Below are 18029 nucleotides of genomic sequence, written 5' to 3' on the forward strand. Positions count from 1 at the left end.
TTGTCTTGCTTAATGGGAGTATTCACACATTTAGCTGAAGAAAATTATTGTGTTGAATTACAAGCTAAGGATTTTATGTAATCTGCACCATATGTGTTATATTACCTTTCTAAAACCCAAACATATCTCTGAATTCCAAAACACATCTGCCCTATGGGTTTTGGATTAAAGCCTATGGATCTTTAGTAGGTTCAAAATTATTCCCAGAGTTTCCCTTCACTATTTTCCATACAGGATGTGTGGCTAAAACAAGAAGGTCACATGGAAATTAGAAGCCCTCATAATTTGGTAAGGAATTTAAATGGGAGGAGTGTCCTTTTACAGAATCAGAAGTTAGAGTCTCCCCTAAAGCCCTGGAGAAGACAGTAGTTACCCCTGGTGACCAGTTTCTCATCACTCTGAATCCTTCTAACTAATATTCACCTAGGAAAAAGACTATATAAAGAGAAACAGATTTGAATTCAGGGGGAGTTCTGCGTAAGAAGTGTCTTCAGAATATAAATAAGTTTTAAAATGATGATTTAATTCCCATGCTAACCTAGAAAATCATGCTTTTCGAGTAAGCAAGGGAATAAACTCACTTTTAGGAATGAACATAGGCTGCTAAGTCCTTTTCACATGACTGTATGAGAAAAGATTCTGCCTGCCGGACCTCCCTGGTGGCGCAGCGGTTGAACGCTGGCTTGGGAAGCTGCCCGCAGCCTCTGCAGCACCGGTTCAATCCCCGGCTGCTCCCCAGCCACCGGAGGAGGGTCCCGCATGGCGCGCAGACCTCTCCTGCCGCCCTCGGCTCCCCTCAGCAGTGTACTTCGGTCCTTCTGCCTGCTCTGCTCCCCGCTCTGGCTCTGGTGAATTCTCTCACCCTCCCGCGCTTCTGACTGTACCCAGTTCTTGTATAAATAAATAAATTAAATTAATTAATCTTAAAAAAAATTAAAAAAAAACAACTTCCCCATGATGAGTTGCATCTTATTTAAAGGCAGCTTTGTATCACCAAAAATAGTTTGTCAACACGCAAAAATTCACATTCAGCAACATAAAAGCCTCCAAACCTTTGCAAAGGTCAGAGAGAATTTCTAATTACATATATTTTTCTAAGTTCTGCTAATAAGGAAGAGACTATCTGGAAAAAACAATTTACAAAGCTCACAGTAGAATAACGGCACCTCTTTTCTGAATATTAGGCACTGAACAATAATTGCATGTTAAAACAATATAGTTGAAATTTGTCACTGAAAAAAAATGCACAGCTTTGCCAAAAAAAAAAAAAAAAAAAAAGATTGGAATGCTAACATCCTACATCCGAGAGCCTTAGTCCACATTTTTAGAAAGCTTGTCACGAAGCTCTACATGTCATAATTTTGAAAACAATAGTCTGGTGCTATTGAAGTGCTGAGGTTCAGTTTTCTGAGCTGAAATAAAAACAACAGTGGCCTTCCCTGAAACCTGGAAATCCCAGCATTTCATTCTCATCTCAACCTGAGGAAATGAAGCCTTGAATTTACGCTCATTCCTTTGTGATGGCAACATTTTATTGGGGAGGGAAATGTGAAAGGAAACAAAAAGAGTTAAAGCTTTTATTCTTCCCAAACTCTTGACTGTGTCCTGAAGCTATCAACCCTGCATCCGGATGCCTGGAATCTGATTTCAACAGAACATGAGCTTTGAGTTGTTTTTCAAGTGGTGATAATTTGATGTTCTTGCATATATTTGTTTTCACCCCACTGTTTGGATAAATTTGGGGTCATCTAATAGAAGTTAAGAGTAGATCTGTGACAGAGGGTAGCCTAATGGGAGCAAGGCAATCCAAGATCCAAGACTTTGGTTCATTAGAAGCCTTGTCTAAACAACTGAGCTAATATGATGTTTTCATAGGTCAATACTAAAGATGCTATGAAAATTTTTCAAATGGAGATACCTTTAGAGAATTAAAGAGGATTCTATTGTAATTATACCAGCATAGTAGTCCTAAATTCTGTCCCAAACAAACCAAGACATACAGTGATTCTAGATACCATAAACTTCCACTCCCTGAGAATTCATATTGATTAACTCTTTTTTTTAAAGATTTATTTATTTATGCATACAAGAGCTGGGGTACAGGCCAGAGATGCAGGGGATGAGAGGATTCACCAGAGACAGAGTGGGGAACAGAACAGGCAGATTGACGTAAGTACACTGCTGAGGGGAGCAGCGGGTGAGTCAGGAGAGGTCTGCTGCGCCACGTGGGCTGCTCCCGCAGTGCGGTGCTTAACCCCTTATGCCACCAGGGGGGCCCTTGATTAACTCGTAATTGCAGTAACTCCTTTATTAGTTCAGCTGAAGCTTTGTGGTGGCAGAGATGTCTGAGAGAGGGGAAAAAAAGAGACATGAGAAATTATGTGTGAGATCTAACTAGTTAAACATATTAGGGCTTCTGATCGAAGGTTGTACACTTAGTTTCTGATGCTGGGAAATCAGCCTGAGGAAGATAAAGGACTCAGAAGGGAACAGAGGTTACATCTTCCATATCTTTATTACTCCTTCTAGCATGACATACTATATGATATTCTATACTCTGTGGGTTATCATTAAATGTTAAGGACTGATGATCTAAGGGGGGAGGGCAATACTCTTAATTTGATAAAATGTTCTGGTCAATGTGATGATGCTATTCAGCAGTTTATCATGGGCCTGGCACACTGAACCAGTTCCTTTATATACATTATCTCTTTGAATCCTCCAAAGATGCTATCAATAACTACTACCACATTTCCCTGTTTTCCTCCCACAGATGAGGAGACTGAGGCTTAGAGGAAGTAAGTTACTCCTCCAAGGTAGTAAGATGCATATTCAGATTCTCAGATCATGCTGATTCTTTTTTTTTTTTTAAGATTTATTTATTTATGCATACAAGAGCTATCGTACAGGCCAGAGGTGGGGGGGGGGGTGGTGAGAGGATTTACCAGAGACCGAGCAGGGAACAGAACAGGCAGACTGACTGAAATACACTGCTGAGGGGAGCAGCGGGCGAGACAGGAGAGGTCTGCTGCTCCATGTGAATAGCTCCCTGGCTGGGAATCGAACTCATGCCATAGTGGATGCAGCTAGCTTCATAGGTTGCGTCTTAACACCTCGTGCCACCAGGGAGGCCCGCACTCTGATTCTTAATCATTCCCTCCTTCTAATCTTTCTAACTCCCCTTCCCCAGTCAGGACAACTCCATCAGCCAGCATGAAACAAGGGTAGTCATTTCCTGAGAGGTTACCACAGGCAATCTCTTGGATAGCAGGGGTGGACAAGCACGTGCTGTACAACCTGGGAGATATAATTGAAAAGCTAGGGACCAAATGTATTCCCACTAGTTTGTATCCGTTTCTTTGCAGTATATGGTACAACTTTATATAATATTTTCATTCTCGGGGGTTAGGTTTCTACAGGACCAAGCATTTCCAGTCTCTGAGTCTCTCTCTAATATATGTCTTGTAGGAGCTGATTATGTACTTTTGCTATGAAGGCAAGATGAACTTTTAATTTCACTTCTTTGATATACTACTACTAAAAATGAAAATTAAATCTGATTTTAATTAGTCTTTGATCAACGCACAGGGTAATAGTCTTTGTCCAGCTAGTATGCTTTTGAAAGTGCAAAGAAGCACAAAGCTCTGTAGAAAAAGAGCAAATGCACTTAACTTCCCAGAGAATAGATTTCAATAATTACTCTCCGGTCATGAAAGTTATCGCAGATTTCCATTTCTCAATTGATGGGATCCCTCCCCTCCTTTTTATGGTCTCTGTAAAGTAGGAAGTGATACTGCTGTAACCTTGACATCTAGGATCCTCTCCTTGAGGCCAGCATTCTGATACTTCAGTGCTATATTCCATTAATAGATCCACATTCCAACACAAAGCACAGTGCTTGGACTAGAGCCCACTTCTCCTGACTTCCAGCCTAGAGCTTTTTTGACAAGTTGTGTGGATGTTGGGGGAAGGGAGAGAAAGGGAAGGGATAAAAGGGTGACTTATATGTGACCCAGAACAGCACTGGAAGCATCATAAGGCCGTCTGCTGCCCCCTACCCACCACCCCACCACATTTTACAACATGATGCTGCTTGGTCCTGGTGTCTGGCAGTGATAGATGAACATATATAATATGATATATGATAATGAATAGATGCCACATAGAAACATGATAGTTTTTAACTATGATTCTGTGTGTGTATATTCTGTACATATCTGGTCACTTTCATGGAACTCAGTACCAAAGCCAAGGTGCCCATCATGGGCATCTAAAGTCCCTCCCATGCAAAGTAGAAGAGACTGCGAAGGTGGCCATTGATGCAGGCTGTCCCCACGTCAGCTGCATCTATATCTGTGAGAGTGAGGTGGGGGAAGCTATCCAGGAAAAGATCCAGGAGAAGACTGTGAAGAGGGAGGATCTCTTCTTCGTTAACAAGGAACCACCCACCCCTTTGAGAGATGGTAGTGAAGAAAACCTGAGAAAACCTGTTGGTACACCCTTAAGGATCTGAAATTTATCTTATTTACCGGCCACAGGGACTAGAGGCTTGGAAGGATTTTTCCCCAAAGATAATAAAGGCAATATCCCATCTTGGATGCTCGGGAGACCAGGGAGGGGCTGGTGGATGAGGGGCTGGTGAAATCCTGTAGGGTCTCCACCTTCAATCATTTCCAGACCAAAAGGATCTTGAACAAACCTGCATTGAAATACAAGCCAATGACTAACCAGAGTGAGCGCCACTCATCACACAGGAGACACTGATCCAGTAGTGCCACCCCAAGGGTATTGCTATCACTGCTCATCACCCTCTGGGTCTCCCAGCAGACCATGGGTCAAGCCACATGAGCCTTCCCTATTGGAGGAGCCCAAGAAAGAGACTGAGCTAAGCAAAACAAGAGCACAGCCAGGTTCTAATCTGGCTCCACGTCCAGAGGAATGTGGCCGTGATCCCCAAGTCTGTGACACAGCACACATCACTAAGAACTTTAAAATCTCTGACTTGAAGCTGAGTGATGAGGAGATGGCAGCCATATCCAGCTCCAATAGACACTAGAGGTTCTGCAACATACCGCATATGTCTCATTTGATGACTTTCCCTTTCATGCCGAATACTGAAGCTGAATGACTTGAGAAGATTACACTGCAGATTTCCTCCCTCTTTATTGAAGTATAACTTTCTCCACCAGAATCCTATGTTAGCCAAGCTTACTTGTAATCATATATTCTTTAGGTCAGAACCTCGGTGGTGGTGTCCTACATCAACATGTTCAACCAGGAGCAGATTATCACAGGCACATATGACCCACATACAAATTACAGGCTTGTTTTTTTCACTTATTTGATCTAATTAAAAGGGACTGTGCCAACACTGAGGATGCAAAGAGGTTAAAATGAATAAAGAAGAACAGTAAAAGAAAAAAGAGAATATATAATATGTAGAAACTCCTTGAACAACACTTAAACATTAACTGCTTCAAAACAGTGCTTTGCTGCACTGCGGGGACTGCACTGTCAAAACATTTCACAGAGAGGAAAATGGAACATGCCAAACGAGGGTGCGAGGAAGGAGAAAGGCCAGGCCTCATATTGACGGTGCAATCATCAGTTCCCAAAACAAAGAAAGGAAGTAGCTGTATGAGTGTTTCTCCAAGAAAATGAGAGATCCCATAACTTCAGTGGTTGCCTGTGAATTATAAACAGTGATTCTTGGACTTGCTCCTGAGCGAGGCCATCTGGGAGTCACAAACCTCTGACTTGTTGGAGACACTTGCTGTCAACTCACAGACAAGTGATAAGAAGCATGAGGGAAGATTTCCTTTTTAGTTGAGGGGTTGTGAGTAGAATTCTTTCTTTTCCATTCACTCTTTCCCCCCCCCCCCCGCAAATGGGGAGGAACAGGGGGGACGACCAAAATTATCCAACATCAGAACATCTCAGGTGAGGCAGAGTTCCAAGGGAATATGGTTGAGAACCTGAGACTCACTCGTTGGAAACAACCACCACCAATTCATTCATTCATTCAACCTATTTATTGAGCATCTAATATGAGTTAGGCCCTGTGGATGCAGTGATGAGCGTAACAGACAAGTCCCTGTTTTTGAGATTTTAAAATTGGGTTTTGAAAAATCACTATTTTCAAAGACTGCTATAAAAGAAGATTCTATAACTTACTGTAGGTTCCCATTATAATGTTTAATGGCTGTATGCATCAGGAAAAGAACAGATAAGACACATGAACGGATGATAATATGTCTGTGAGACCATCTCCTGCCAACCTTTTCTTCTTTCCTTATACTCCATGCACAGTGGAGACTAGTAACCTTGCTGTTCCTAGAATGCCAAGCTCGGGCCTGCCGTGAGGCCTTTACCTACACTCTTCCCTCTGGCTGGAAAGCTCTGCACCCAGTCTTCACATGTCTCCCTCCTTCCTCTCCTTCAAATATCAGCTCAGATGTCACCTCTCAAAGAGGTTTCTCTCACCTTCCCATGTAAAATAGGTCCCCCTCACTCTATCATTTTCTATTTCATTTTATCTATATCTCTTACCTGTTGAAACTGTTAGGGATGTGTTTACTTCTTTTATTTTTGGTATTTACCACTAGACTAAGACAGCGTGGATTTTGCCTGTCTTGCTCATTCCTTCACTTCATGCATTAGGCAGTGCTGTTATAATCACCTGATAACAAAGCAAATATTGTCAGAAGACCCAAGCTATTACCAGCATCGTGGGAGCTGGTCTTCAGTGATGGTCCTCAGGGAACTATAGTCCTGGTATTCACACCTGGTATTCGGGGGAGAGTATAGTTCTCTCCCATTGAAACTGGGCTGGGCCAGTGGCTTACCTTTGACCAACAGAATATCAAAGAGATAAAAATGCATGACTTCCAAAGCTACTTCATAGGAAGCCTTGCAGATTTCACCTTGCTATCATGGCATGCATGCTCTGGGAGAAGGCAGCCACCAAGTAAAATGTCCAACTATACCAAGATCTCCCTGCTGTAAGGAAGCCCAGCCTAGCCAAGGGGAGACCCATCGGGAGAGACTAAAGTGATCAGCTAGTCCACATCTGTTCTAGTTATTTCAGCTGAAGCATCTCAGAAGGGAGTAAAAACCCAGCTACAAATGCCTCCAGCCCTGGGTACCATCTGATTGTAACTGCATGAAAGAACCCCCCCCAAAAAAGAGAATCATCCAGCTGAGTCCTATCAAACCACCATACTGTGAGAGAATGTAATCACTTATTATTTGAAATCACCAGACTTTGAGGTGGTTAATTATTCAGCGCTAGCTCTTTTCCCACAAATACAATAAAAATCCAAGATTCCTTGGGCTTTCCCCACCTACACTCTCCTACAATGCCTGTGTCTCTACCATTAACAAAATTTGTTTTGCATTGTTCAGCCTCCTGTATCCCTACTGGCACACTTTGGAAATCAGGAAGCTGGGTCTTCATCCTCATGAAGTCACTGTAATTTTGGCCAAGTCGTTGAACTCTAAAGCTCAGGACACTTCATTGAAGAATGATGGCAGGGATTTCAAGTCTTAATTTTGTTTAGTGTGTGGCAGGCGATCCTTTCAAATAGGAAGTAATATAGAACCCCCAAATACATGAAAGATGTAAGAGGAAGAATTCTAGCTGAAGCAGGAGTGCCCATACATTGTAATGGTAAGAGGTGGGCACTAGAGTTGAACCAGCTCTTCCCCTCACTAGCTCCAGAGCCTGGACTCCCTCAGAGAGGGAGGGGGCATGTAAATCCCTGTGATGAGCATGTAAATCACTATGAAGGGTGATCTTGAAGAACTCCCTACTTCACATATTGGGTTCTGTAACATTTACCATATAGAATATAGACAAAACTTTGGGGTCACTTTTAATTTATTGTTTATGTTGCATCATTTCCTTTAATTTCACATAAATGCATTTTTTGGAAGAGTTTTTATTGCTTCTGCTTTCTAACAAACCATTTATGCTAGTGTTTCTCAGCCTCCCTTCCCTCTAAACCAGTAAGCCCTCGACATCTTGCCCTTATTCCTCTCCACACAGGTGCTAGGCCTAGTTCTTGCCTCATCCCTAGAGAGAGTAACAGACTATTTCAAATTTCCCATCTGTAGTATTATAACTTGGCTTAATGAAATTCTGCCTCAAAAATATTCTATTTAATATATTAGTTGCTAGTTTTAAAACTTTAATTAAAAAACATTATTTTCAAAGGTTGCTATAATAGAAGATTCTATAGCTTACTGTAGATTCCCATTGCACTGTTTAATGGCTGTATTCACCAGGAAACGTTCCTTCATATTTGCCAGAAATCATTTAATCAAGGTCCCCTTCCCATATGCTTCTCAATTTCCATTCTTATAACATTTTTTAAAAGTCTTGTAATTAGTTCTTCAGTGTCACCATATGGCTGTCTTTTGCACTCTGTCAATTTTTTTTCCAATGCTCTTCTTCAGATTGAACTTAAAATGAAAACAGGAATGGTCTCGTGAGTGTCCCTGGAAATTCTTTGACATGACAGTGACATATTAAATATTATGCATAGTTAAATCAAGCAACTATAAACCAGAGACACACTATGGCGTGGAGGGGAAGGAGGGAGTAGGATCAAAACAAGGTGGGTGGGAATTGTATGGGGACTATAACCAAGATGAAAATGCATACATTGTGGAAAAATGGAAAATGATGCAAAAAATGTATGAAATAAAAAAATGTTAAAGAGCGTACAGATTACATCTTGATAAAGAATATCAACATACTCTAAAACATATGTCATCAGACAATATACATTACTTTACAGGCATGTGATGACTTTACGTGTACTTATATAGCCAAATAAAAACATACGTAGCCGCATGTTGTAAATCAAGTATCTACTTAACCATACATTGCAACCAAATCTCACCTCAAATCTCTGAACATATTTGAACTCTGCTCCTGAGACCATGGACAGATAGATAATTTGGTAAAGATACCAACATTTGAGCAATATTCTAAGCTATTATATTAAAAAAAAATCCTATCTCCTGAAAGGTGATAGGCATTTTCTACCAGAGCTGCTTCAGTAACTGAAAAAAAGTATTGGTCAAAACTCTTCTTTGATATTCAAAACAAGAAATTGTGTTCCCAGAGGTTTGGCAGGAGAAAAGCAAAGGGTCTTTTATTGGTGCAAAATCAAAGTGCACCTAAAAATATGTGTCAGACATGATCTTATGCCTTTGTTTTATCATCCTGCTGTGAAATTTCCTCTATCATAGACTGCAGCTGCCTTTTACATATTGCATTCCATTTTACGGTACAATAACCCCAAGAAAAAACAAATTGGGAAGGATTTTAACAATGTCTTTTAAACTTAAGCAAATGTTATTAGGTAAAGAATGTAGTTTATTTGCTGCTTTCTAATTCCTCGCAAGTCTAGGAAAGGACAATCTGCTATTTGTCCCACCTAATGCTTCCCCTTCCTTTCTCTCCTCCTTTTTCACTTAAAACCACACCTTTGGGAATCCTTACTCCATATACTAATGAACAAGTTTCAGGTATTGCTCTTTAACTGAGCTGTAAGCCCATGTTGGGGAAGCTCTAAGTACTTGGCCTTACTCAGGCATCAAAAGAAATCTAACTATGGTTTCTCAAAAGGTAAAACAGAACTGCCTTGTGACCCAGCAATTCCACTTCTAGGTACATATGCTAAAGAATTCAGAGCAGGGTCTTGAACAGATATTGGTACATCAATGCCATTGCAGCATTAGTCACAATAGCCAAAAGCTGGAAACAACCTGAGTGTCCACCAACAAATGAATGAATAAACAAATATAGACTATACATGCAATGGCATATAATTCAGCCCTGAAAAGGAATGAAGTACAGCTATGTGTCACTTAATTACAGGGATACATTCTGCAAAATGCATCGTTAAGTGACTTTGTTATTATGGTAATAACAAAGAGTGTAATTAGACCTCAATGGTATAGCTAATGGGCCCACTGTCGTTTGTGGTTGTTAAGCACCTCATGACTATACTATGTATGCATCAGTTGTACCAAGGTGAAACATGTACAATACAGCTTGGAAGGACCTTGAAAACATTATGTTCAGTGAAAGAGGCCAGACACAGAAGGAAAAATAATGTGTGATTCCACTTATATTAGGTACCTGGAATAGACAAATGCATAGAGACAGAAAGTAAAATAGAGGTTACCAGGTGCTGTGGGGAAGGGGTATAGGAAAATGATAGTTGAATGGTTGCAGTTTATAATGGGGATCACAAAGAAAAGTTCTAGGTATAGGTCACTCTTAGGGCTATATACTCTGTGAATGTATTTAAGGTCACTGGTTTACCAATGCTTATTATGATATTATCACAATAATTACTTGCGGAGCGAAAAAGTCCGTTCTGGGCTGAGCTGTGTCGGGGGAGGCTTGCAGAGCGTCTGAGATTAAAGGAGAGTCACTACCCAGAGACTGGGACGGTGGCAATCCCATCCAAGTGTGGTCAGACGCTAGAGAAGAGATGTGGAACTTAAAGGTGTCAGTAATATCCCAGGAAGAGACAATTATGCACATGGAAAAAACAGCTACCAAGCCTCCACAGCACACAGAGAGGTCACCTTGAGCCTTCCCCCACCCCACACAGCCTGGCAACCACAGGAGGAGAGCCGGAAAACAATCTCTCAGGGCGTCTATGGAAACTTTTTCCTTTTGCTAATTTTTCAAGCGTCGCAAGAATTAATTTTGGAACAAGAAAGCTGCAAAAGGTGCTTTTATTCTCTTAGCCTAATGATATGTAAATGGAGCACATGTAAGAAAACTTTAAAAAGGAGTCTGTAGGGCCAGCAAGGCATGGAGCAGTTTCTTTATGATCCAAGCAGATGGGTAAAGGAGGATTCCTGGAGCCCTCAGAGGCTTTTTCAGGCTTTTAATGATCTTTCTACACCACCTGTAGTGAGGCAACCAGGTACATGGCAGGCAGGGGGATGGAGGGAGGCGCAAGAGTCTGGCAGGCCTCCTAGCCCTGGGCAAATTTTTACTCTCTCTGGTGTTCTCTTGTGATCTCTTCATGGATCTTGTAAGGGGCAGGAACTGGACGCAGTGCAGGTTTTCTGATCCCCTGCAGACCGGGTAAAGGAGGAGTCAGAGTCCTCAGTAGTTTTGCAGGTTTTTTATTTGGGGTTCACCAGGCATGTGGCAGGCAGGGGTGCAGGCTGGGAGGCTGGCAGGCCTCCCAGCCCCCAGCAAGTCTTCACTCTATCTGGGCTCTCTGGAGTTCGTTCTGCTGCTTCTCGGCTTCTCTTTCGGCTTTGGCTTCGGCTTTGGCTTCGGCTTCGGCTTCGGCTTCGGCTTCGGCTTCGGCTTCGGCTTCGGCTTCGGCTTCTACTTCTACTGCTGCTTCTGCTGCTGCTGCTGGCGTCCCCGTGATGCCGCCCTTAAAAAGCACAGCCTTAGCTCAGCTGAATCCCATCTACCTATGCCCACACCCTACTCCAGGTGCCCGCCATCAGGCATGCATTCAGGACAAGGATCCATCATCTATCCTGATGGCAGAAGGGCAGAAAAGCCTGATATTTTCTTTACCCTACAGATCTCTACTGCACTCTGTGGCTCTGTCCTCTGTTGGTGCCCTTATAAGCTCGGTGTCTTAGCTCAGGCGTGCCCGGTACGCACACACACCATACTCCAGGCGCCCGCCATCAGGCATGCATGTAAGACCACAGGTGTTGATCACAGATGCTAATGGCAGGAGGGCAGGGGAAAAACCCCTGGTAACGTCCATTTACCCATCAGTGTCACATGTCTGAAATAACTGAGGCCATTTAGAAGGTGCTTTCTTTTACAGACACGTTGATGTGTATATGTGTGTATACATATATATGTATAAAACGTATGTATATAGGTACTATGGTGGACTTTCTTGTCATTATTCTTAAATCTAAAATGAATTTTTTTTAAATAATAAATTTTATTTTTATATTCCCCATACAATTGCAACCCCCCCATTCTGACCCCAATCCCTCCCCTCCCGCCACCCACCCCCCCAAAAGTGTCTCTGGTTCATAGTTTTTGTTGATTTTGATTTTCACTTTCTTATAGTTATTCATTTTCCTAGTCCCTTATTTAAGTTTTCTAGATTCCTGCTATGAGTGAGACCATCCGGTATTTTTCTTTTTCTTTCTGGCTTATTTCGCTGAGCATGATCCCTTCCAGCGCCATCCATGTTGCTGCAAATTGCATGTGCTTATCTTTTTTGAATGCTGAGTAATATTCCATGGTATATATGTACCACATCTTCTTGATCCAGTCATCTATTTTTGGGCATTTGGGCTGTTTCCAAAGCTTAGCTATTGTAAATAGTGCTGCTATAAACATAGGGGTGCAGGTGTTCTTTGGAATTGATGTTTCTGTGTCCTTTGGGTAGATACCTAGGAGTGGAATTGCTGGTTCATATGGAAGCTCTATGTTTAGTAGGTCCGGAAATCTCCACACAGCTCTCCATAGTGGTTGGACCAGTTTGCACTCCCACCAACAGTGCAGGAGAGTTCCTTTTTCTCCACATCCTCGCCAACATTTGTTGTTGCTAGTTTTTTTAATATGTGCCATTCTCACTGGTGTAAGATGGTATCTCATGGTAGTTTTGATTTGCATTTCCCTGATCACAAGTGATGTTAAACATCTAAAATGAATCTTTAAAAAAAAAAATAGACTTTGCAGCCCCAAAGCATAGTTATCTTTACCCAGCCATAGGATGCTCTACTTATAAAGCTACTTATAATTGTTTAATTGTTTTAAAGTTCGGTTTCCTGACAATAAGGTTTTACACTGGTTGTGCTCCTTCTCAGCTACTCAGTAACAAATTAGAAAACCATGCAAAATTTCAGAGAGAACCAGCAAAGTCAAAACCTCACCAAAAGGCGCAAAGCAGGCTTTCGCTTTATTAGTTGGGTGCATAGGGGAAAAGTTGCTAATGAGGTTTTGATGATGGGCCCCCACCCTTACCCCAAGGAAAAGCTGTAAAGGGTTAATCAGGCAACTACTAAAGGCAGTTACCTCTCATTACCATTGTTATAGAGCAGAACCTGGCGGTTAAGCCCCGACGAGGCAGTCCACCAGGAGGCCACATCCTGTTGAATAATTCAGGCTGGGGCAGGGGCCGGCCCACACAGTGCAGACGTGGGAGGCAAAGCCTCGCTCGGTAGTATCCATTTTCGGTATCTGCAGCCGGCTGCCCATTTTAAAACTCCCCAAGTTACAGACAAGGTCATGAAAAACCCCACTTTACCAGGTGGCTAAATACCCCGCGCCGCGTTAGGCAAATGCTTCACCTGCCTGGCCAATTAGCTTCCTCTCCAGAAAGACTCGTTCAACAGGTTTCCTCTTTCTATTCCTCGGCCTCCTGGGTTGGGGAAAGAGGCTGTCACTTCGCTTCGACCCTCCCCTTCCCTCCTGCCTCCTCCCTCCCGGCCGTGCCACGCTCACCCGGACCAATCGCGCGGCCTCGAGCGCGTCCAGGTTGGCCGCCTCGGCGCTCGCGGGGCCTGGATGAGGCGCGCCGCCCAGGGCGCAGCGGAGGGCGCAGTGGGGCTCGCTGGGCCTGCGTCCCGGACCGCGAGAACCGCACGGACCAGGAGGAGACTGCGGGCCCGCGGAGGTCTGGAGGTGCCCTGATGACTGAACTACAGCAAGATGTGGAGGACCCCAAGCCTGCCAAAGCGCTGGGGAAGAGAGAGAGCAAAGTTGGCTCAGCCCAGTAAGTGCTCTCAGCTGCGACCTCTCCGTGGCGAGAGGAAGCGCGCGGCCCCAACTTCTCTGCCGGGATGAGCGAGGAGCGGAACGGGTCTCTGAAACTTTGTTTGCCACCAGGCTTGAGGGCTTTTTGAGGCGCCCAGTCGCTTTTTGCTGTCAGATACTTTAGTGGAGACAGGGCACCACGGGAACATTTCAGGAATGTGCTGGTAGCTGGCAGGCCAGCGGGGAGGTGGATTATTATTTCAGCCGAAACCTCTGCTGGTGTCTCATAATTCCCAAGGGAAGTCTGGGGAAACCTTTCTGATCTCGAAGCCAAATCAAGAAACAGCGTTGATCTTTATTTGTCCTACTTCCTAATGACGTGCGGATAGATGCAGTTTTCTCGGAGATGCCATCTGGGTAGGCGGTGATGTGTGTGTGTCAGTTGATTCAGAGCTTGAGGGTTTTTCCCCCCCTTCATTGTTTTCCTCCCAGAGAAGGGAAAAGTGGTGGACAACATGTAATACTCTCTTTTCCCTGTCTTTAGCTGGTACTTTCCACAAACTTTTTAACCGCCCTGTTTTTGGAGCTGTGGGTGAGGGCGAACACAATGACTATATAATAAAACACTTCAAATAGTGGCTTATTTCTGTTCTCTTCAGTCTTGAGTCACAGTGCATACTCGGATTTGCATTGTTTGGCATATAAACTCTTCTGGATTAAGAAACTGAAAACTCAAATATTTGGATGACAAGGATTAGCTTTCTGTAATGAAACTTTTTATGTCTATTACTTTGTTTTTCTTAATCCAAAAGTGTTGATTATTTACATGATTGTATTCCCAAACGTTCTTCTTTTAAAAATGAGAAGAATCATTATTTGCTGCTTTGTTGTATTACTGTAACATGATGGGAAGATAAATAAATCCGATCACTGTTATATTTTTATGGTACCAAACTTTTGGTGGCACCCAGAATTCTTGGTACTAGTATAAAAAGGTTATAAATTCTTAGTTGCGAAGATTCATTTTCCATCTTTGATTATTTCAGCATAGACTGTTCCACGTGGGCTGTTGTGTTTGTGCGTATCTGTTGGAGTTTGGGCTCAAGTGTGGAAGAATAGCTTTATTACTTGCTTTGATTTCTTGTTTCAAAGGCTTGTTTCTTGTCACGTCTCTGTTTTGAAGTTGGTAACTCAGGTCGTCACTAAGTTCAGAGGTGTTCAAGTCCAGGTGCCTCAATGGATATTTTCTTCCAAGAGTGTTAAACTGGCCTGTCCGCTCCCAGTTCCCTGTCCCTATAACTACAGCCACATGCGCCTCCTCACCTTAGACCCTAACTTCCGAAGTGTGTTAACAGCTGGTATTTATTGAAAATGCTTGCTAGGAGACTGACTGGTAATGAACACTTTACGTGCATTTTCATACAAAATGAAGTAGAGGCTGTCATCTCCATTTTACAAGTAAGAACTTTGAAGCTATAAGAAGTTAAGCATAAAGAAAGCAGCTTAAATTCAAGTCCCGACCGCTTAATTCAAGCGCCTAAACTTGAATACTTTCTCTGTGCCCCACTACTCCAGAATCTATATTGGCTCCCATGACCTACTCAAAAAACAAGCTCTTCTGCCAAGTGTGTACCCTTAGTGAGGTACACACACACAAATCATTTCAACCTGACGTCCTAATTCTAGCAAGCATGCACATCTTTTAGCCGAAGTATTTTATCAGAGGCCTTATACTTAAGAGATGATCATACAGACAATAGGTGTGCAGAAGTAGCACTGAATGAAGTTCCCTCCATTTTTCCTTTCTCCTCATTTTCATTCCTTTGTTCAAGCAGTTTCCTCTCTTCTTTCTCTCAGTATCTTTCTATACGTCAACTCAAGTTTTCCTTCCTTTAAAACCTTCCCTTATTGCTGGTCATACTCAATTTCCTATCAGTGCTCACCTTGTATAAATCTTCTATGGTCAGCACCATAGAATTTAGCTGCTGCTATTACTATTGATTAACAATTAACATTTATTGACTGTTTATTATGATCAAAGTACTGTTTTCAGCTTTTAATGTATACTCACTCACTCAGTGTATATTAGTTAACTTTCCCCTAAATAGATTACAAACTCCAACCAGGCTTTATCTACCAAATTTCTCAGAGGGCCCAACAGATAATCACTTTCAGTAACCACATGTTGGTGATCTGTATTGGCTGCACCCAACCCCTCAAATGAAGGTTTATCCTATGCTTAGCACTGATACTCAGTTTGAACTAGTTCAGGAAATTCTACCCTTTTAAAATTTCTTATCCAAATTTTCCACCAGTAGCAGTTAGAATTTTTAGGTACATTTGCTTGCCCCACAATTATAGCTTATTCATTCCCACCCAGCCACCTTTCGTCTCTGGTTGCCTGAGTTTTGTAGTCAGCTGTTAAAGTTTAGTCTTGATTTGTTTTAACTGACTCTTTGTTATGTGCCTCTATGTTCCACATATAAGTGAGACCATCTAATATGTCTTTCTCCATTTGATGTATTTAACTTAGCATAATGTTCTCCAGGTCTATCCATGTTGTGGCAAATGGCAGGAGGTTGTCCTTTTTATAGCTGAGTAGTTGTCCACTGTGTGCATGTGTGTGTGTGTGTGTGTGTGTGTGTGTGTGTAGATAGATAGATATAGTTCTAGTTACAAAAACTTAGTTATGGAGAAACAACCTAAGTACCCAAGGACAAGAGGTGTAGATCAACAAATAGTGGTCTGTGTACACAATGGAATACTCAACTTCACAGATTTTCAAAAGGGTGTAAGGTGCAAGTCCTGGATATAGATTCCTCCACAGCCACTTTCTCCTTAAAGAAAGAGTATTTTTATCCAAACTTAAGTTTAATTATCCTTCAAAAAGAGGCCAAAAAAACCCAACTCACTTACACTGTACTCCTTAAGGTAAACTAATTTACCTACTCTCATTTGTGTCAGATTCCCACATCCATAATCGACATGATGTTCCAAGACAGATTTTTAGTTTTTTAAGGATTTATTTTTTTTTTATTTATACAAGAGCAGGGGTACAGGCCAGATGTGCAGGAGGGTGAGAGGATTCACCAGAGAGAGTGGGGAAGAGAACTGGCAGATTGACTGAAATACACTGCTGAGGGGAGCAGTGGGCGAGACAGGAGAGGTCTACTCACCATGTGGGTTGCTCCAAGGCCGGTGGAGATCAAACCAGTACTGGAGAGGCTGCAGATAGCTTCACAGGTCTGCGCTCAACCGCCTGCACCACCAGGGAGGCCCAGATTTTTTTTAAACAAGGTTATTGAGATACTATTTTACATATGAAATTTACCCATTTCATGTGTACAATTTAATGACTCTTAGTAACTGCACCAACTTGTGCATCATCACCCAATCTAATTTTAGATCATCCCCCCAATAAGATCTCTTGACCCTATTTATACTCAGTCTCCATTCCCACCCCCTGTCCCCTATATACCAGCCCCAGCTAGTCACTAATTACTTTCCATCCCTATAATTTGCATTTTTTTTTTTTTTGGTGGGACCCTCTCCGGTGGCCGGGGATCGAACTGGCGCTGCAGAGGCTGCAGGCAGCCTTGCAACCCAGCGCTCAACCGCTGCGCCACCAGGGGAGGCCCCCTATAATTTGCTTTTTCTGGGCATTTCATATAAATGGAGTCATATGTTATGAGGTCTGTTGTATCTGGTTTCTTTCACTAACATCATATTTTAGAGTTTCATCTGTGAGGTACTTTATGTCAGTAGTGTATTGCTTTTTGTACTATTAAATTTCTATATTCCATTTTATGGCTATACCACACTTTGTCTTACTCTTTACCTTCTCATAAACATTTAGGTTGTTGCCACTTGTTGGTCATTATGAATAATGCTGCTATGAATATCTGTGCATATCTTTATGTGAAATTATAATTTAATTTCTTTGGACTTAAGAGAAAGGGCTTTCACATAACAGGGAAGCGAAATTGTAGGCACTTTATAACAAATATCTGTTGAATGTTGACTAAGTGAAATTTATAGTTTGGATTTTCAAATCCCCTTCCCCAAACTACATTTTAAAGAAAACTCAGGCTATCTTTCCTTGGCACTTTTTGGTTTGGATTTTTCTTTTTCTTTTCTTTTTTTTTTTTTATAAGCTCTTAAAATTTTGCATGTTAACATTTAGTACTTTTTTATGATAATATAAAGAAGAGAATTTTAAATTGTACTGTTTCTTATGTAGGCTGGAAGTGTAATGAAATACCTGTATGACGTTAGAAAATTAAAATAGTGGGCCTCCCCTAGTGGC

General features: G+C 42.1%; 1 protein-coding gene and 1 pseudogene across 3 annotated transcripts in view; both read left to right on the forward strand.

The window, feature by feature from the left end:
* Positions 1-18029, forward strand: part of GRAMD2B (GRAM domain containing 2B) — a gene marked incomplete at both ends in the record, with an annotated part of 95493 nt that overhangs the window by 20038 nt on the left and 57426 nt on the right. The window contains one exon of one of the 2 annotated variants that reach the window (XM_084252502.1): positions 13660-13742. The exons of the other annotated variant lie outside the window; for it this stretch is intronic. Coding sequence (XP_084108628.1) covers positions 13660-13742 — 83 coding nt within the window. Of the gene's footprint in view, positions 1-13659; positions 13743-18029 lie in introns of those variants that run through there. 2 annotated transcript variants of the gene reach the window in all.
* On the forward strand, positions 4187-5056 carry LOC311182815 (aldo-keto reductase family 1 member B15-like; annotated as a pseudogene). The gene has a single exon. The product of its transcript is annotated as an aldo-keto reductase family 1 member B15-like (transcript).

Source organism: Talpa europaea, assembly GCF_964194135.1.
Source record: "Talpa europaea genome assembly, chromosome: 13".
Taxonomy (NCBI): Eukaryota; Metazoa; Chordata; class Mammalia; order Eulipotyphla; family Talpidae; genus Talpa; species Talpa europaea.